General features: G+C 45.0%; 1 protein-coding gene across 1 annotated transcript in view; it reads right to left on the bottom strand.

Annotated features, from left to right (window-relative positions):
- The window catches only part of T265_08962 (hypothetical protein), a gene marked incomplete at both ends in the record, with an annotated part of 118,382 nt that overhangs the window by 8,811 nt on the left and 88,141 nt on the right, over window positions 1-21,430 (bottom strand). Inside the window, 9 exons of the mRNA XM_009174909.1 lie at window positions 1,691-1,743; window positions 3,018-3,123; window positions 5,073-5,139; window positions 6,143-6,325; window positions 10,505-10,964; window positions 13,163-13,584; window positions 16,176-16,309; window positions 17,749-17,868; window positions 20,531-20,569. Coding sequence (XP_009173173.1) covers window positions 1,691-1,743; window positions 3,018-3,123; window positions 5,073-5,139; window positions 6,143-6,325; window positions 10,505-10,964; window positions 13,163-13,584; window positions 16,176-16,309; window positions 17,749-17,868; window positions 20,531-20,569 — 1,584 coding nt within the window. The remainder of the gene's footprint in view (window positions 1-1,690; window positions 1,744-3,017; window positions 3,124-5,072; window positions 5,140-6,142; window positions 6,326-10,504; window positions 10,965-13,162; window positions 13,585-16,175; window positions 16,310-17,748; window positions 17,869-20,530; window positions 20,570-21,430) is intronic.

Raw genomic sequence — 21,430 nt, 5'->3', positions numbered from 1 at the left:
AGAGTTTTCAGCAACCTCGTGAGTAGTTTCCTTTATGACTACTCCTGCTTTTCATTACCGCACACCAGAACGTGTCGCTCAACTGACGGTCGTGGGCTGGCGAAGAGTTTTCAGCAACCTTGTGAGTAGTTTCCTTTATGACTACTCCTGCTTTTCATTACCGCACACCAGAACGTGTCAGCTCAACTGATCCAAAACCGTTCTCCACACGCTTGTCAGCTCCACGCCCTCTATTCTGAGAGGCTTGGCGATTTCTAACTCCTCGGCCATCAATCTCTGTGAAGTGGACCGTAGTCCTCGCCTAAAAACAACATTTTCTAAATCTATTCTGCGCCCCGTGTCCAGTTTGTGTTCCGCAATTGCGGCGGCCCATTTATTTTTATGTCATGTTCCCCGATTCTGATATGAAGTTCCCTGGTCGTGCAGTCGTTAAACTTAATTTTGTAGACACAGTTCCTGTTTCTCTTTGCCGGGAGGCGATCCTTCAATTGCACCAGTGCAGAGCGCAGAGTGTTTCCCCTCTGGAAAGCTACCCTTATGTTGGCAGTGTTTAGAATCGTTCGAATGACCTCCGATGTCCCTGGTTTATATGGAATAACAGCGGTCCCGATCCATTCCCTGTTGGGTTTCTTTACCGGTAGAAACACTCTTCGAAGTTGGCGCCCAGTCAAGCTAGCTGGATATCCACTACCCCGAAGTTTGTTCCTAACTTCTATTCGGGCCGCTGTGCGATCAGCTTCTTCTGTGCACAGAGCCCTTACACGCCTCAACATTGATGAAGCAATACTGGGAACACGGACTTCGGATGGGCAGGTGAGTAGTTTAAAACTACCCCAGTGTCGGTTGGCCTCTCGTACACCGTGGTCTTTAGTTTTTCCCCGAACCTTATGTCATGTAGCCTAAAAAGGCCAGTAGACCCGTGGTTGACCCTATCTCCATACTAAATTTGATCTGTGGGCTCAGTTCATTCAGATAATTGTAAAACTCACTGACCTTGTCTCGTTTCCTCACGAAGAAAGTCATATCTTTTAAACGTTTTCGGACCAATCGAGGAGACATCATTAATGCGCTACGCAGGCAAAGTTCGGCGAACAGATCAACAGCCATCTGGTTAACAACCGATCTCTGCTAACCAAACTTCAAACTTCGGTTACTCACTTGTCTCCCGGGTCAGTGAAACCTAAGTCATGATCACGGTGACAGCTTGGCAAAACGGTGTGGTTCCGTGGACGATTTGGCGTTGCTATTCAGTGCTGTCTAGCAGCCCCCCCTACAACTTGGGCCACGACGAACAGAAGGTGATACAGTAATAGACTGTGACTGCTACTGAAGTGTGTTGAGAACTCGAAAGGAGACTGCTCTCTTCGAGAAATACACTCATTTGCAAATCTATTTGGTTTTCACGAGAGACTCAACTGAATCAAACCACATTGATTTGCAAATGAGTGTATTTCTCGGAAACAGTGCAATTTGGGTTCAAGTAGATCATAAGGTTGACGGAAACTAGGGGACGGCGCCTGCCTGATGAGCCCCAAGTGGAAGGCGAAACCGGTCGTGGGCTGTCGACGAGTTTTCAGCAACCTTGTGAGTAGTTTCCTTTATGAGACTGCTCTCTGTTGCACTGGTAAACCGAACAAGCAAATCGTGGTCGACACAAAGTACAGGACGGGAATTTGGCCATTGGACTTACCAAATAAGAGAATTCATCCGGAGCGGGAAAGACACGCACGGCCTCTGTGAAATCTGCGTCAAAAAAAGAGTGAGGTTGAAGTAAACAGAGTCCATTGTATTGACCGCTTTGGAGATATTTGTTTATCCGCAACACATAACTATTATAGGGCTTCCACAATCAACTTGCGGGCGTTTAAAGTAAGGTTTACTTCGCACTTCGAATATCCAGTGAGGATCATTGCCTGACCTATGTGAACAGGGCTGAAAACATGAAACAGAAACCGTACACTCAGAAATCTGTTACGATTTCGCTGTATGAGTTTATGGCATGTGTTGAATGAAAGAACCTACTGAGTGTCGTTTCGTTCGGCAGTATGCATTTTGGAAGTACTGTGAAGGGGTTTAGATCACCCTCACATATCAAATAGCGCTTCTAGTTGTGATGTTATCCTTCAAGAGGCCAGTCAACGTGTGAGCGGTGTTTGAAGAACAGAGATGTGACTTCTGCTTTGTGTGTAAGTTAACTACAGTCGGTGCTTAGCTACTAGCAGGGGGATCATGGAGGTTTGAACTCCCAGCTCTGATGATCATCTACAAGAATGAACGGAATATACTACGCTTCCTGGTTTTTCAGCGTGCACCCTTCTTAACAAAATACGCATCACTTTCGTTTGACACAGTCCTTCTTCAGTCCAGCAAGTTTCAAGTTTCCGTAGACCACCTGCCTCGGAGTCCCTGTCATGCTGATCAATAAATCGATACAGCCGGGACCATTCGTGGGTCGTCGGTCAAACCATCGGGCAAACCAATCAAATCGCTTATACGCTAGCCTGTTATGATGCATTCAGCCTGCGCTAGTGGAGTACTGGTGGATACTACTGATGGGGCATGTGAGTAGTATGTTTTCTCGTCTCTTGAAAAGTGAAATGTATTACGGAATTTGCTTGCATTTGAGCAACAGTTAATGAATATCCAGGAAAGTTCAGGAAGACGCGTTCAGGGAGAAGATGGATATTCACTTTTTGTAAACAAGCTGCATATGAGAGTTTTGCTTCCCTGTTCAATAGTCTGTAACTGTTCACTTGGTATTTTCTAATAAATAACTACGCGGCAAAGGCCTTCTTCCTTTCACTCGTAGCTCGCTCCCCTCACAGTCCACATGAATGGAGCTGTAACCCTGGCATGGTCAAGGATATACAGTACTGGTGGGTTCTAATAGGAGGAATATTCCGGTCCAGTTCCTCCGGAACAGGCTGAAGATTGTTCAATCGATAGTGATGTGAACGTGACTTTTACAAACCGTGCAACCACACACAACCAGTGACTTGACTGAGTGATTGACTTACCGTGATACTTCCAGGAGACGATTGGGGCAATAAGAGCTCCGCAAGCGGGGTTCATTGGGATCCGATCGGCTCGCAGTAGCAGACCAGCCAGATGAGCGTTCATGCCCTGAAGATAAAGTTGGAAACAGAGACGTTGGACCAATTGTTTAGAATTTCATCAGGTTAGCCTCTGTCGCGACAGATATCAAGTATGACTGGAGTCACATCCATAATACGTTCGCCCATACAAGATGGTTCTGTTGGGAAAATATCAAGCATATATCGGGCTGTTCATCAACCCCGCGGGATCTGTGTGTTCTTTCGAATTTTAAGTCCCTAAACAGAAAAGCTCGATCCAACAAGGATAGATGAATTGTCTGTTTCAGAAGAGCCTGATATACAATCAGTAGTTTTTATTTGGGCAACGTTTCGTTTTTGACACAAAGGCTTCATCAGGCCAAGTGAGCAGGTCACCAAATTGGACAGGTTGTAAGACAGACGGGGAGCCGATCAATAAGTCAGTCCTCTTCAGATTATCACACTAGATCAGTGCTGAGTGCCAATTAATGGCTCTTGTCGGTTAGTGTGGTTGTCAAAATCTTGAATTGATGGGTTGGAGGAGTTTCAGATTAATCCTGATCGGGTTTGGTTCGTTACTCTTTCACTCCAGGGTGCTTCAGCTGATGATTCACCTAGGTTGCCAATGGTAACTTTCCCTTGACCTTTGTGGGTTTGTTAGTGCTCCGACAATTTAGTTTGAGAGGGTTTGAGATCAAGTGGAATTCAGGTGATGACTACTCTTCCTTCTGATGACTGCACACCAACACATGTCAGTTCGACTAATCCCAAACCGTTCTCCACACGTTTACCAGTTCCATACCTATTCTGTTAACACTGGGAGGCTTGGCGATTTCTACCGCCTCGGCAATCAGTCCGTGTGACATGGACCGTAGTCCTCACCTCAAAACCTCAACATTTGCTAAGTCAATTTTGTGTTCCGTGTCCAATGCGTGTTCCTCAACTGCCGAATCTTTCAGTAACACTGCGTTTCTCGGCGGCCTGTTTATTTTCCTACTGTGTAGTTCCCTGGACATCTGTCCTGTATAGACCTTGGTGACTTGGTGGCCTGCTCATTTGGCGTGATGAAGTTTTTATGTCGAAAGTGAAAAGTTGCTCAACTAAAAACTACTGATTGTTTATCAGGCTCTTTTGAAAAGATGACTTCTCAGTCGGTTCCGAACCTTTTTCAATTGATTGAATTGCTTGTTTCTCTAAAACACCTGAACGTCAGTCACTTTTACCCAAGAAGAATCTAATTGTAGGTTTCCATGCTCACCTCAAAAAGGGTACCAAATTGATACGGTTCCCAAAGCTTCGTTTTTGACTCAAGGTTTTGAATCAGCGTGTGGATAGCAACTTTGGTGAGTCGGCTTAATAGCCCCCCGATGCAGAACCGGCTTTATTCATCATTGCTGGGTAGACGCGCGGAATACGTCAAATCAGCTGTTTCCACTGCATTCAAATGTCTTATCACAAATGTCACATTGGAAAGAAATGATGTAGCCGGCGACATCGCGGCATCCCAATGATCAGGACAACCAGTATTTGATGATATCGAACAAAACTGACCACTGTGGACGGATAGTTACTGTTGACGTGTTTTGCAGGATCTTCGGCTGAGATTCACTGGATCCAGTTTTTATAGGAGACAATAAGATGAACAATACTGTCAGGTCCGATACATTTGAGGCATTCGAATTTGAGCTATGATTCCAGAAACTATCAAACGGAATTGGGAATATTTATCCTCTGTTGGAGCAAATGGTAGACGAGTTGTTCTGGGTTACAGAATAGATAAAGGTCAAGGACACCGGTTATAAAGTACAAAATCAAGAAGGCTGAAGTAACAAATCCTAAACGACTGAGCAATTTGGATCAGTCTGATCTAGTTAACAGTGAACCGGGCGAATTCGGATGCGATAGCTATGAGACATTGAAATCCATGCGATCACACACCATGCAAGCCGACAAAAAAGCTTTGCTATTCTTTCGATTCTTTTACAAATCAGAACTTACTTGGGAACCATATAAAGCCGTTTTATTTTTCTCCAGGTAATGGTACCTCAAAGTTCGATTTAGGACACTGAAAGAAAGAGGCAGAAAGTGGAGCACTCTGAAACACAAATGCCATGCCCGCAACCAAAATGCAAACGGAAAGCTTGTCTCATGGGTCTTGAAAGCTTGCTATTAACGACGAAAAAAAACTGGATAAAGAGTCTGACCTTGAAATTAGTAGAAGATAGACAGCACTGTCATTGTGGACTCAGTCTGCTGACGTGTTTGCAAAACATAACCTTGAAAGTGATCTGGCTAAATATTCGGATGGTAGCTGCAGGTCCAAATACCCAACTGTGCTGACTTAACCAAGTACATCACGGGATAGCGGAGCTCTCATTTGTATAAAAACAGTCTCGAAACTGCAGGTTAGTTTGTCCCAAAAGCATCTGGATGGAGTTCAATGTAGTTCCTTAAACAATTTTGGCACAAGGACGCGGTTTTTGAAATCTGCATAAATGGAGACTCGCACGAAACGGATCAACTGTAGGAATTTTCTAAAACAAAAACTCCCCCACATGTAAAGGTACGGATCTGCGGTTCCATCGCTAATCATGTAAACCAAAAGGCACTGAATAGAGTTCGCACCTGTAAGCCCGAGACACCTGTGGACGGATAGATGCGTTCTGATTCTTTCCCGTTAGTGTCCATATCATCATAGTGTGAGGTCATTTGTTTCACTAGGAGGACAGAAGCACTCGGAATGCATGGAAGGGTGAAAATTGAGAAAACTGAGCTATCTGGAGCAGGTGTAGAGAGGAATAGTGGACAGAGTGATCACATTAGCTCACTCATCTCTGGTACTCTATGATGATGGTTCAGTGAATTGAAGAAATCGGCCACTAAGCTGGGAGTCATTTGTGACTATTCGATGTCACTGAGTCGATCGGCGAACCACTGAACGTTTGGCTTACAGCTGACTACTCACTATTATAATCCCAACTTATGGCCGATAAAAAATCGACTTGGGAGCAGTGTAAACGAAGCGCCTTATCAGATTTCTACAGCATATCCCAGGAACATTTACTCACTCGAACAGAGCCTGGTAATTCTGTAGTTCACCATCAATGCCTCCTTGATGAAGACGGTTTTCAGCTTCTCCCGTCCAATGCTCTACTCGTATCACGACAGTATCTAATGAGGCGGCCATGAACACTGTCAGCTCCTCTGAAAGACGGTCCAGCTGGGATGAAGCTGGTGCGAGTTTGGAAATTCTGTTTCAAAACGGGGAGGGGTGGAGATATTACGAGGTCATTCATTAACAGTTTACATTTTAATCGTAACAACCAACAGGGAAAAGCGAAGGTTAGTTCAGATTCTATCACCGGACCCAGTCTCATTAGAAGAGTGCATACCCGGACGGAACACCAGGCCGAAGATTGTGAAAGCTTACCACAGACAGCAGAACTTTTGGAAATCTTCAAGTGAAATAAACTGATTTGCTTAGGGTTAGTAGTGAATCGGAGTTTGAAGGTCACCGGTTGCTTACCTGGAAGCCTGTCTGAACCCTTTCTGAACAAAAATTGGAAGTTGTTAAATTCGTATGCTGACGATTCATGTAACGACATGAAAAACTGCCACAAAGGAAGCTGTGCCGGTAGTTGGCAGACTAGCAGAATTATTGTTTCGCAGTGAATCACAGATGAACCATACCCAACGAGGAGGAATCCCACGCGGATCCCGCTTTACCGCTCGCAGTCAGGTGCTGCTAAGCCTGAGAAGCCCGTCCCACGCAAGATTGGCCAAAAGTTCGGGACGCTTGCCGGTCCGGCATCAGGCGGAGATCTGATTGGTCGAAAGTCTGGACCCAACAGCCAATCATGACCCAGTATTGGTCGAATGCTGGTTGCCAGTGGCACATGCAAAACATGGTCGAAAGCAGAGTAAAGCCTACCAGGAGTCTGATACGGCTTTGAGGGCATTTATTGCCTTTGGTAGAACCATAACTAAAGAAATAAGGTCTTATCCCTTCTGCCGTCGGACTAAGCTAGCTTCCTATAGTCAAGAGTCGCAGTGATAGGTCTTGGGCTCCAGTAAGCATCTCCTCGGAAAACCTTTACCGAAATATCTCTTATTACCTCTCGACAGAGTGAAACTGTAGTCTAGTGACATCCTTTCCGAATCAGATACGTCAAGCTGTAGGTTTTCGGGGTCAACGCTGTTGAACCTAACCGTAATAGAATTCGGTCTATACCGCTGTACCCCCCGTTAGGACGGGCTCAGACATGAGAAAAAGCACATGTGCAGAGAGTGATGCATCCCCAAGGTCACCATCGGTACGACACGTCCGGAAATTAGGTGAGTCGACGGCTCTCAGCAAACACGGCTTAGCAACATACGACCAGCGTAGTGGGCCTGAGAGTGTTCACGACCGGAACACCGCCATTGGCTGTACAGAACGAACAGGTGAACGACCATATTTGGCCATTTAGTCATCCCATATATTTACACAGGCGCTCTGTATGTTTTGTCCTGACAATACAGCCGTGTCCCGAGTTCTCTGTCTTCTCCCTATCGCGTGGTCTGGCAGGCTCAGTGCAGACGTAACCAACAGACGGCCACCCACGATACAACACCCCGAAGATGAAACACGCTTACTTTGTTTTACGGTTTTTCAGTACAGACTGTCTTAAATAGCGGGATAAAACTTCAATAGAGGACTAATTGAACAGTGGTTTTTGTCTTTGTTACTTGTGGATTAGGGTGCGTACGGAATTAACATCACGACTGTTAGCTCAAAGACATCCACGACGTATTTATCTTGTCTTATTCAATTAAGTCAGACGGAGGAATAATTCACGCGATAAGTGAAAATTCTATCTGACAAGTCGTGANGTTTGGAAATTCTGTTTCAAAATGGGGAGGGGTGGAGATATTACGAGGTCATTCATTAAGAGTTTACATTTTAATCGTAACAACCAACATGGAAAAGCGAAGGTTAGTTCAGATTCTATCGCCGGACCCAGTCACATTAGGACAGTGCATACCCGGACGGAACACCAGGCCGAAGATTGTGAAAGCTTACCACAGACAGCAGAACTTTTGGAAATCTTCAAGTGAAATAAACTGATTTGCTTAGGGTTAGTAGTGAATCGGAGTTTGAAGGTCACCGGTTGCTTACCTGGAAGCCTGTCTGAACCCTTTCTGAACAAAACTTGGAAGTTGTTAAATTCGTATGCTGACGATTCATGTAACGACATGAAAAACTGCCACAAAGGAAGCTGTGCCGGTAGTTGGCAGACTAGCAGAATTATTGTTTCGCAGTGAATCACAGATGAACCATACCCAACGAGGAGGAATCCCACGCGGATCCCGCTTTACCGCTCGCAGTCAGGTGCTGCTAAGCCTGAGAAGCCCGTCCCACGCAAGATTGGCCAAAAGTTCGGGACGCTTGCCGGTCCGGCATCAGGCGGAGATCTGATTGGTCGAAAGTCTGGAACAGCCAGCCAATCATGACCCAGTATTGGTCGAATGCTGGTTGCCAGTGGCACATGCAAAACATGGTCGAAAGCAGAGTAAAGCCTAGAGTCTGATATTGGTCGAATGCTGGTTGCCAGTGGCACATGCAAAACATGGTCGAAAGCAGAGTAAAGCCTACCAGGAGTCTGATACGGCTTTGAGGGCATTTATTGCCTTTGGTAGAACCATAACTAAAGAAATAAGGTCTTATCCCTTCTGCCGTCGGACTAAGCTAGCTTCCTATAGTCAAGAGTCGCAGTGATAGGTCTTGGGCTCCAGTAAGCATCTCCTCGGAAAACCTTTACCGAAATATCTCTTATTACCTCTCGACAGAGTGAAACTGTAGTCTAGTGACATCCTTTCCGAATCAGATACGTCAAGCTGTAGGTTTTCGGGGTCAACGCTGTTGAACCTAACCGTAATAGAATTCGGTCTATACCGCTGTACCCCCCGTCAGGACGGGCTCAGACATGAGAAAAAGCACATGTGCAGAGAGTGATGCATCCCCAAGGTCACCATCGGTACGACACGTCCGGAAATTAGGTGAGTCGACGGCTCTCAGCAAACACGGCTTAGCAACATACGACCAGCGTAGTGGGCCTGAGAGTGTTCACGACCGGAACACCGCCATTGGCTGTACAGAACGAACAGGTGAACGACCATATTTGGCCATTTAGTCATCCCATATATTTACACAGGCGCTCTGTATGTTTTGTCCTGACAATACAGCCGTGTCCCGAGTTCTCTGTCTTCTCCCTATCGCGTGGTCTGGCAGGCTCAGTGCAGACGTAACCAACAGACGGCCACCCACGATACAACACCCCGAAGATGAAACACGCTTACTTTGTTTTACGGTTTTTCAGTACAGACTGTCTTAAATAGCGGGATAAAACTTCAATAGAGGACTAATTGAACAGTGGTTTTTGTCTTTGTTACTTGTGGATTAGGGTGCGTACGGAATTAACATCACGACTGTTAGCTCAAAGACATCCACAACGTATTTATCTTGTCTTATTCAATTAAGTCAGACGGAGGAATAATTCACGCGATAAGTGAAAATTCTATCTGACAAGTCGTGACTCCAGAAGCCTGTCAATACGTGACCACGTGATATGGGTTCTGCGGTTGACGGATGAGTGGTACCATAACCTTTCCAAGTGTGAGTGAGTCACAACGCTGATCAGCCGTTCATGGTCGAACGTTGCGGGAGGTTGCGGATTTGAGACTCGTTGGTCTATCACGTGGTCGGCTCCACTTCCAGGACGAAATATTCACTGAAAATTACCAGATATATACACACTACTTGTAGGTAGTTTGAAGTTTCAGTCGGGATTTGAAATTGTAGTTGAAACTGCAAAGCAGCCGATCATTCCTACCGGGAATCACCACAAGACAAGGGACCGGTCACCGAAGCTATCATCACCATCAGTGGCTGTGATGCGTGTGACTCATGTAGAAAACAGAGGCTGAGTTGGTCGCTGGAACCAGTCAAGAAAACATTTTGCGTAAATCCACATGTGACAGGAGTCCAAAATGGTGAAACATACGGCCGTATCGTTTGAGTGTTGTGGTGATCATGAGGCATACATGATCGGTTTCAGGTACAGAATGAGCGATACTCTCATCTCTGCTTTGTTTCATTTTCGTAAGGTTGTCGAATGTCTGTCGCAATACGTGACTCAGCATACCGAGGGGATGTCTTGATACGAGCGGCCAAGGATGGAACAACCTATCAATACGGCTAGGGACACTGTTTGGACATTGAATAAAGTGATTAGGTGACGGGTCTCGACGAACTGACACACTGTAGAAAACCTCCCAGCGGAGAGTATTCAGAAACGTCCAAAGACGACGGACTGTGAATTAAGTTGTCTACTAAAACAAACAACCCGATACGACCAACTGTAGGCGAAAAACAGGTTTCTTAAACTTACACATTGACCAAAAGAGGATAATGCTGTTGATTGCCCTCGTTCAAATAGGGTGGGAACCAAAAACGGACAACCGCCCCGTCTTTGATAGGTTCATCTTCATCGATTAGTGCAGTTGTACCTTTGTCGGCGTTCTCCACCAAAATGTCTGTCTGTCTCAAATTGATATGCCTCATAATTACGTTTGGCATCGGGCGATCTCCAAAAGGTGGCTCGGGATAAAGCATGTGCAGGGGGAGTTGAGTAGCGTTGAGCAACTTGAATTTGACTTTTGTGTGATACGTGTTTGTTGGGAGCTGGTGCTGTTTGGCGGATTTCGTGTTCTGGGTGTCGTGTGAGAGCGTGTCCAAAAGGCGTAGATTACGTCGAAAAGCTGTGGGAACGTTTGAAAGGTATTGATCGGCTGTCCAGTTGCTTTTCAAAGCCGGATCAATGACGTAGTGACTGTGCCACACTAGATATACTGAAATGGGAAAAAGAAATTCATAGATGTGGAGGTTAAACCATGGCACCTGTTGTAAAACCTGCTACATCGCCACGTACTCATGACCTCAATTCGCCTGGTGACGAAGAGTTCAAAAGAACATTGATGAAGGATTCAGCCGTTGAGTTAAAGAGGACAATCGCATACCCTTTCTGCCGTGTTTAATCCACAATGACATGTGCCTAATTTATTCGGGTATACCTCCCCTCGCTAGAGCCGAGGAACCTATATGTTCCTTGCACCTCAAAGTATCCAAATGATGCCCACTGGCCTCCGTCTCCAAGGTCACAGGCATTCGGGGGATGCTCTCATCTTGCTAAGGCGAAATGAGAATCACCAATAATCCTGATGACTTACCATAAAGCTTTTTCATACAAAACAGCTAAGACAACCATTGTCAGTTGGAATTCGGAAGTTAGAAGATAATTCTATAGATTGTAGAGTAAGAAGCCAGGGCACATGTGGAATGAACGAAAAGATAAGTCTAAGGGACGAGTCTGTTGCGAAGTCCATAACTGTGACAGACCGAAAGTGTCCTCGGTCAGTAAAGAACCCGTCCACTTCATCCTATCCTTCAGTCAGCCATCGGTGTACATGTAGTATATCTAGCTTGTCGGCTAAATCCAGTCTATCGGGTTTATTTGTACTACAAACCCTTGGATAATAAGCCTGGTTTTAAACCATGGAACACTCCCACTGTGGTGTCCCCTCGTTTTGAGCGGACGAACCGTTTGAGGTGCCAGGAAATATGTCCTATTTGGTCCTGTCACTAAAGTACGCGGATGAAATTGAGTTCACTGCAGGATGTAAAATTGCATATTGTACTTGACTTACATCCACAATATCTGTATGGAGGCCAGCCGTCCCTAATAACCGAATATCACATCATTTGGACGGATGTGTCAAGTGCGGGACACGGACCAAGCGAAGGCATGCCCTGATTGGTCAGAATGCCAACCAATCCGGATCGAGCACCTTTAACTCGACGCTTCCCGCCCCCTCAAGGAAATTCAGACATGACCTTATGAAACAGTGTGACTACCCTATAAATACAGTTGTAATAATTTTCCTTTCTCCCCATAATGGACTGTGTAGAGCTACCGTGCCTTTTGATAAACCATAGTGGGCGGAGCAGGAAGCCAAGGGACCGATACAGAGTTGCACCACCATTCAGCAAGACACAACAATATCTCTTTGAAGTTTGTGGTAGTGAAACTTGGTTGGTGAAAAGCACATTTTACATGAGCAATGCGGACAACTAATCTCATATTCACAGTTCAGGAGCCTGATTAAACGCGACTTGTATGCAGGACTCACTGAGAACCTGAGATTTTTCGTAAGCGGGTCACGAAGTTTGCAAGCGAGCTGACTGCTGAGTTGGATGGCACAAAGTTTCCCTGTGAACAGTGTCAACCAAGAGAGGGTACCTTCAACACTACATCTGGGGCAAAAGTACAGAATGCAGACCGAAATTTCAAGCTGCTGATCTCATAAACTCACCTGATTACATTCGATCAATTAATTTAGAACCCGGTTCTACACCAGGTGGACGTTAGCCAATCAGTACACAAGCAAGCAGGCTATCTAACAGTACTTCAATAGAAAGCGACTAGTCAGGCCTGGCTAACAAGCAGTACGTAAACCTGAGTCCTCAGCGTGAGTCCACTGACGCAGATCCCATCACCTAATTGTAACGCACTGAAGATGTCACCTCGACCGGGGATGAAAAGCCGATATTCAAACTCATTAAACAATGGTCATATTTGGAACTATCTGGCAAGGTATGTACTTAGTTCATCCTGTCATTGCTGTCAGTCTAAACCGAAAGACTCAGAGGAAGAATAACTTCACAGGATGAGTCCTCACTCTGACCACGTGATGTGGTTTACTTGACTGAAGCATGAGTGGCGCTGTGTCATGGCTAAATGCGAGCTGATCACTCTGCTGTTTAGCTGCTCGCGGCCAAATGATGAAGCGTTCAACCACTGGCCGAAAGGTCACGGGTTCAAAACCACCTCGAGTTTCGTGAGATGTCATCCTAAGAAGGATGGAACAGCTGAACAGTGCTTCTCGCCGTTTCACCACAAATTAGCTTCGCTGACGGGATAAAACCGCCTTCAAAAATTATTAAATTAGTAAATCAGTCAGGAAGGTGAACAGGAAGCTCGGCAACTCACCGTGTTTATCATACTGTCTCGAGCGGCACCACAGACTGACTCCAGAATCCGGGTCAAATCGAACTTTAGGCTCCAACATCGGTTGTCCGGTCTCGTTCGCATTGAACCCAGCTCCAGTGAGTTGATTGATCATCCATTTTGTAGGCGCTTCCTTAACCCCCGAGGCACCAAACGTTTCGTAGCCCGTAGACCATTGTACGGTGAAGCAACGACCGTTTGCTGAAGTTCCAACTTTTTGAACGGATCGATAGGCGGTTTGCTTGTTTGTATTCCTAATGGCAATGCTTGAGCTCGCTGTGACCGATTCGATGGTGATATTTCTGGACGCATTTGTAGGATAAGCAAGGATGACGTCGGTCATCAGTTCACTTAATTCGTTGCAGGTTAGACAGAACAGTGAGCCCGTATTTCGCTGATCCAACCTGGTAAATTGGCGACGGGGGTGAACAGTACCCAGAAATCGTAAAGAAAATGTTCGGCAGCAGCAGGATATCAACAGTTTAGACACCTCTTTGCATAGTTAACCACAAAACAGTGTTTGAAAGTGCAAACCGTTAGGCGTTTGCAAGAGATACACGAAGTTTGGAGTTTGGCTGGTAATTAGAACAGATTTGAAATTCCTCATGAGGACTAAAGGACTAGACAATAAGCTGACGATCGCCTGATACAAGACATTTTTGGCGAAGCACATCCATTTTCCTGCCAGTTTGGTTTTAATGAGTGATGACACAAACGAATCCGAGCTGAATATCTTATTCATAGTGTCCTCCAACTGAATGTACTACACAAAGGTCGCCTCGCGTCTCAGCTAATAGGACATTCGAGATACTGCAGTATATTTTCATAGAGGAAACTATTCATAATGTTGCTGAATGTTCTTCGACAGTCCACCACCGGTTCTGCCATTCTTGGGGCTCATTTAGTAGGCCCAATCTCCTTCAGTCAACTTCATGTTTTGCTTGAACTTGACTCTGGCAAATTTCGACAAGTGCTTTCAGTTGTACATGGATTCGGTTTTGACAGGAGACTTTATTGAACCTCAGCCAAATATCTCTTGTTTACGATGTTCTTATCAAATGAAGGTCCTGCACCAGGCCGCCTCATATTCCACGAGAAATGTAGCATATCTTCTTGATGGAACGCCACTAAACTCTTCTTAGCATTGTAGTACGTCAATACGACGTCGGAAGGGGGAACATTATCATACATCCACTACAAGCTAACCTGTTTTGTCATATATCTAGAGAAGAATCACGTGACCGTCACTTGCGTCTCTTGGTAATATCATATGGTGAGTTGACCACTCTATCCATAAACAGATGTGAAATCTGAAAAAAAGAACATCTAAATTCTGGGAGTTTGATGACCTTCAAAGCAATATTTCACAAGTTTTATTTTTATTTATATAGCAAATGTCTACATATTCATAAGTTGTTTTAAGAGGCCATGCAAATCTGGTTCCCTGGTACACTCCACAGTGAGGACCACTACCATCTCGGCACATCCTCTCACATCTGAAGCAACCTTGTGCGTAGTTTCCATTATGAAAATACACTGTGATATCTCGAATATCGTGCCATTTGAAACATGAGGCGGCCTGGTGCAGCACGTTCAGTTGCAGAATATCATAAACGAGAGATTCGGTTGAGTCTCTCGTGGAAACCAAATTGATTTGCAAATGAGTGTATTTCTCGAAAACCGTCCAATTTGGGTTCAAGTAGATCATAAGGTTGACGGAAACTCGGGGACTGCGCCTACCTGATGAGCCTGAATTGGAAGGGCGAAACCGATCGTGGGCTGTCGAAGAATTTTCAGCAACCTTGTGAGTAGTTTCCTTCATGTGGGAAAGAACTGTGGGTTGATTCATTTATATTACAGGGGAAAAAGTGCTGCCACATATGGGCACTGACCTACGACACGCAACACCCCCGAGGGTTCTGTTTGAACTCAGAATTGTTCTCATGCAACCAACCGAATTATGCGTATAATGCTAATACGCTGTCACAATTGAGAAATACGGTATTGCCTCAGTCGAACTCTCTCTGGAAGTTCTATCAACCTCGGATTGTATTTATCCATCCTTTGTTGGGAGTGGTAAAAAAGTACAAATGAACAGAGAGTCTTGGACGATGGCTCTGCTACTGATCACAATCCATCTTCGTTGTTGGTTAATCCACGGTGGTGATGACATCGACATAGGTATAGCCACAAAAAATCCAGGCCTGCGTTTTCAGAAAGATCTGACTGTGATTCTATGTTTAATCCGGGGTTCGGACTGAATTACAAACATCGTAGCCACTCCAATCGGCTTTTGAGTGTTTCATGGTGCAAATCTGTATTCCATATACCACACGGCTCAGTGAGACATGACAACACGTTATGAAATTTGTTTTCTCCTATCGGCATCTACGACTACTTTTAGTAGCCTCCCTCGGGGGTTAGTGGTTACGAAACTTGGGAGCCCAGAAAGACCTGAGCTAAGAGTCATTCGGACCTGGCTCTGGTCAATGAGGCTAAGATTGTTTACAATTATCTCTGTAAGCAGCACATTTTCTGACTACTTAAGCAAAATGAGTAGCAGTTCCAGTTGATGTAGGTCACCACTGGACACTGTCCCTGTTGCAGCTTCATTTTTCCTCTCTTTGACTGGAAGAATTTGCGCAATCAAATTGACATGACTGCCGCTACCAAGGCCACTTGAGTAGCCCGTGTGTACCATGTCAAGTGGTGACCAATTTAGGTTCACCAAGAAGATAAGGTTGACGGAAGCCTGGGGACTGTGCCTACCTGATGAGCTCCAAGAAGGTCACAGGCTGTCGAAGACTTTTCAGCAACCATATGAATAGTGTGTAACGTTCATACGAAAACCCAAGTCGTCTTTAGAAGTTTTGGTTAGAATCCTTCTCGGGAATGGGATGAGGTGCGCAGCTGATTACGAGTGTTATGCTTACCGGTGTGAGTTAATTCAGTCTTGGAAAATGAAACACGGAACGCCACAAGAGTAAAGCTTTACCGGTATAAGTGTCGAATTCCCGGTTGAAATGAACCAGTCACATGAATGGATTCATCATCCGAATGCACCAACTGGTTCACCTGGAACGGATATTCGGTCAGCCAAGTAACACGATTTTTCTGGTTAGGTATAATCTGTCACGTGATTAGAGAGAAGCGAAAGAAAGCATATCAGCTTGAGAGTATAAGAGAGAGACAATTTAAAAAAAAACGGCAACTGGTGCTTGATCTTGCCTAAATGTGTGTCGATCAAACTGCTGACTGGCCGGTCTTAGTTAAACAGTTGAGCTTCAACTGCGAGGCGGTACTTCGCGGCGCGGGTTTGTGATTCCTTGGGGTTTCGTGAGATGCGCACTGCTGATGATTCCCAATAAAGGTGAAATATCCGCGCACTACCACTCGGATTTCCTGCTTAGGTTAGTATCGCCTACACGAAAAAATCTTTCAACTCACATACTATCAACCGTGAGAGAGCCATTATGATTGGTCAGGAAATGAACCCAAATCGATTGGCCTATCGATTGGCCTATCGACATTCCGTGGGAAGTATGCAGTGTGTGAGTTTCTGGTGAGCACTAATCGAAAGTGGAGAGATATCGTTTAAGTGGATGGAACATTTGACAGTATGGAGTTTCAAAGCGTGGCCACGCTGCGGCAATAGAACAGACTTCGTCAGGGGTATTGGAAAGGCCAGAAGTGTTTTTTCTTACTGTTCAAGCTGGAAGCGTCAGCTGACCTATTATTGGCCAAGGCATCTTTTAAAATGGACTGTTAACGATCCGAAAAAAGTAACCTCGTCTTCATCGATGGAGGTAGTTTGAGGAAGACGAAAGAGTTCAGTGAACAGCCGTTTTCGAAAGAGTGACTTTCTCAGATTTTACTGTAGGATGAGCCGATTCATACATGCATGTATTCGTCGAGTGAAATGTCAGGCAGTAAGCGATCGCCTCTGACTGGCAAATGTGAACGCCTTCACTAATCGAAAAAGCAGTGAAAAAGACACACTGACAGGTAATTTTAGGACAACGTTTCTCTCCTACACTCGTTATCCTGTGATCTATAATACCTGGGGTTCAAATGTATAAGTAATACGTAAGTAATACTTGAGACAGCCGACTTAGCTACCGGGAATTTTCGGGAACAAAGTCTACAACGAATCGAGGGGCTTTAGTTGTTCTGCCGATGTCCAGATGGTGATAATAACTGGGGCCAAGCTCGGCGAACAAACCAACAATCAATAACTGTAGCGGCAAAGTTTCTGAGTTCTGATGTCACCACTATGTCATGAGGCGTCGTAAAAAACGGTGTGAAGTGCGCATTGGTCCCCAAAATATTGTCTGCCGAAATGTATGTGGAATATGAAATGGCATCAATGAAAATCAATTAACGATTTCTGATGGATGAAGGCGTGCATCAGTTCCGTGAAAGCAGGTCCTTCGTCTATGGGATCGGAAAATAAGGCCGAATTCTTCAAGAACGAGGGCGACTTGAATATGAATGCAAGACACGCTGATATACTGCTCAGAGTCTGTCCCCAAAGATAAGAAATTGAACACTTGTATATAAAATCTTACCCGTAGGACGGCGAGCTGATAAGTGAACCCGTTGGACGGAGCAACATAGGGCAGGATTGTCAAAACCTCGTTTTCGCGGCCATACTTGAAGAACAGGTTGCCGCTGACAGATAATCGGTGCTGCATTGCATAGAAAAGTGAATGTTAGTCTAGAATCCAGTGTGTTGAAATACGGAAGTCAAAGCACTATGCAACAAATAGGGGAGCCGGTACTTCGACCAAGGCATTCTAGAGTGGGATAAAATGCTCCCTGGAAACCTTGTAGAAAGGTGAATATGTATGCTGGTTATTCAGTACCCCTTGCCGCTGTGGGAATAATGGCAACATTCTCAGTGAGAGTGAGCACTGCAGTTGGGTAGGTGTTCGTTCACGAGCTATCAGCTGATTGGTGTATTGATCGGATGCTTAGTGCCGGTTGTTGAGCACCGTATTGGGTGTCATGGACCTGGTTTTTCGCAGAATTGCTTGGAAAATACAAATAAGCATTGTGGAACTAATCCGGCCTATCGAAGAAAACCAGGAAATCTAATTAAACGTGTAGTTGTTACTTGCCATTCGATATTTCATCACAACAATTGCCCGTCGTCCAGCAGGCCGCAAATCGCCACACAACCGCGGACTGATCATGGTCGACCACCAGGCTTGACAACTCAGCTGATGATCTACCAAACCACCAAATTAACTCAACCTTTATTGCTTAGATTTTTGGGGACCGGATTTCAAATGAATTTTGGAGGTGGTATTTTGTTGGTCGTAAGATCAATCCAATAAATAGTTGTGCTGTTACGGCCACTGAACACTGCTCATACGAGCGTAAAATGAACGCTTCAGCACAAACTTATGGAAGAAATTCCCTCCTGGTTTTCTAACCGAATAGCTGCGAAGTGAATTAGTCTACCGGGAACATGGCTGAGCCGGGGAGTATCTCCACTTTCCAAGTTTGTACCAACACGCTAAAAATGGGGTTTGATTCGAACGTTACATGACAGATGGAGTAAAACGGGCTATGCAGAAGTTGAGGAGTAGTTAGTTTGTACACATATCCACGGTAATTTGTATCATCCTTCGGATGAAGAAAGAACTGTCCTAAAATCATAAGTCGGTTTGCCTGAATGCTGGATTCCAAGATGGCCTTGGTGAGCCGGTGGAGCGGCTTTTACCTTCAGCCAGTGTCTGATACGTGCTTCACATTGACATTCTCCTGGTATTCCAACATCGAAAAACTCCTTGTTCATCATTTCTGCAGAATGCAGCGGGATACATACTGTGTATCGCGCAATGCTTTATTTCGTGTGAAATGTGTGGGGAGTAGTTTACTGCTCAGACGTACTACTGAAATGACTAAATAGAAAGAATCCTGAAAATTCCCGTCGGCTCAAGTACTCCTTTGTCTCTCGGTTTGAAGGTCCAACAATTGAGACCACATTTGGTTGACTGATTTGTGAAAAATCTCAAAACCGATGCCCTCTATCACAATAACTTGTTTGGCTAGTTTTTGCTGCCAGAACTCTCTCCTTATGTGAAAATTTCGTTGTAATACAACGCACGAGACAAGTTTCTGTTCTACTCACTGGGTCGCTGATAACTCTCTACGGGTTACTATCGCTTTTAGCGAATATACACTCATTTGCAAACCAATTTGGTTTTTCGACAGACTCACCTGAAACCCCGCTGAATCTCTTGTTTGCGGTGTTTCCAGGCAACTGAATGTGCTGCACCAGGCCGTCTCATGTTTCAGTTGCTATGATATTCGGGATATCGCGATACATGTACATCTTTGTAATGTACTACTCATAAGGTTGCTGAAAATTTGCTGAGAGTTTTTCGACAGCACACGACCGGTTTCGCCCTTCTTGGGGGCTCATCAGGTAGGCGCAGTCCCCGAGGTTCCGTCAGCCTTATGTTCTACTTGAAAACAAATTGCACAAAATCAGCGAAATACACTCAATTGCACATTCAGTTGCCTGGAAACATCACAAACGAGAGATTCAGCTGGGTTCTAGGCGAGTCTGTCGGAAAACCAAATTAGTTTGCAAATGAGTGTATTACGTTAATTTCGTGTAATTCGGTCTCAAGTGGAACATAAGGTTGACGGAAACTCGGGAACTGCGCCCACCTGATGAGCCCTAAGAGGGGCGAAACCGGTCGTGGGCTGTCGACGGATTTTCAACAACTTAAAGAGTAGTACATTACAAAGATACCATCGGTTTTGTTCTTTTGGAGGCTTGTCAGGCTGCTGTTCGTTACCCCAAGACATTAATAGATCTGTCATCGTGAGCATGTTCTAATAAACAAGTGTTCCGAGACGGGCCGCATCAATGATTCGAGACATTGTAAAATATGGTCCAGTCGCGTTCTCAATGGCGTTCTTGCATCCATAGCTTCCTTCCCATTCAACCGTTCACTGTCAGATCTGTATTTACGCAACAACTTATCAGCTCCTACCTCCGATGCTCAGCTAGCCACCTCATCTCCCCAAACCATCGGTGAACGAAACTGAGGCAGCTAAAACCACTGTATGACAAGTACGTGGTTCTTACAGATCATAATGACGGTGATGACGACGGTTTTGGAGATCAATGGTAGCCATATGAAGCTTGGAAACAAGAGGATGACAGGATTTGTTGGTCGATGGCTTGGAAAGGTACGACCAGCACCGAAATCCGGAATATTCAACGAGGAAATCGTTGATGTTGCGTAAAATGCTGCTGGTAATTACTGAACGGTCATTGGAAATAGCATTGGAAATAGCATTATAATTGTACAGTCCGGCTAAACTCACCATATTCAACCAACCTAATTCAACGCATTGATACCATACCTGAAATGGAAAGGAGGGTAGATTAAAACATAACCTCCATAAAAAAATTAGTTAGTGGTTCATTCACCGACTGGAGCAATAAGGCTGCAGATATGGCTGTTCAGATAAGCGAGAAAGCACGACAAGGGGGGCGGTATATCTTCGATAAACACACTCTTCACCTGGTTTTATTTTGGTCAGTTTTTCATTTATATCTTACTTCTTGTTTCAACGTTTATCAACCCTGGCTCAGATAGTTGGGGTGATTGAAAAATTCCTCCGTTTTACCTTCTTGTTGGGAATCATGAACAGTGAACATCTCACGAAATTGCACTAAGAAGTTTCGAACCCGTGACCTTCCGGCTAGTGATTGGTCAATTAACCAATCGCTCTGTAGTGGCTAAACATGAAGCAATTCATATTCGTGACGCACTACTCATAAGGTTGCTGAAAACTCCTTGACAGCCCACGACCGGTTTCGCCCCCCTTAGGGCTCTTCGGGTAGGCGCAGTTCCCGAGTTTCCGTCAACCTTATGTTCTACTTACTTGCAACCAAATTGCACGACCTTAGCGAAATACACTCATTTGCGAACTAATTTGGTTTTTAGAGGGACTCACCTGGAACCCAGCCGAATTTCTCGTTTGCGATGTTTCGAGGCAACTGAATGTGCTGCATCAGGAAGCCTTATGTTTCCAGTTGGTACGATATTCGAGATATCGGAATACATGTATATTCGTAGCGCACTACTCATAAGGTTGCTGAAAATTCGTCGACAGCCCACGATCAGTTTCGTCCTTCTTGAGGCTCATCGATTTAGACTGAAAACTGTCAAATCTCCTTACACAATCATCAATCAATAAGTGGTTTAGAGGAAGAACGAC

Source organism: Opisthorchis viverrini (genome assembly GCF_000715545.1).
Source record: "Opisthorchis viverrini unplaced genomic scaffold opera_v5_245, whole genome shotgun sequence".
NCBI classification, from domain to species: Eukaryota; Metazoa; Platyhelminthes; class Trematoda; order Opisthorchiida; family Opisthorchiidae; genus Opisthorchis; species Opisthorchis viverrini.
Note: the sequence above shows the minus strand (reverse complement) of the source record. Positions and strands in the feature narration are given on the sequence as shown.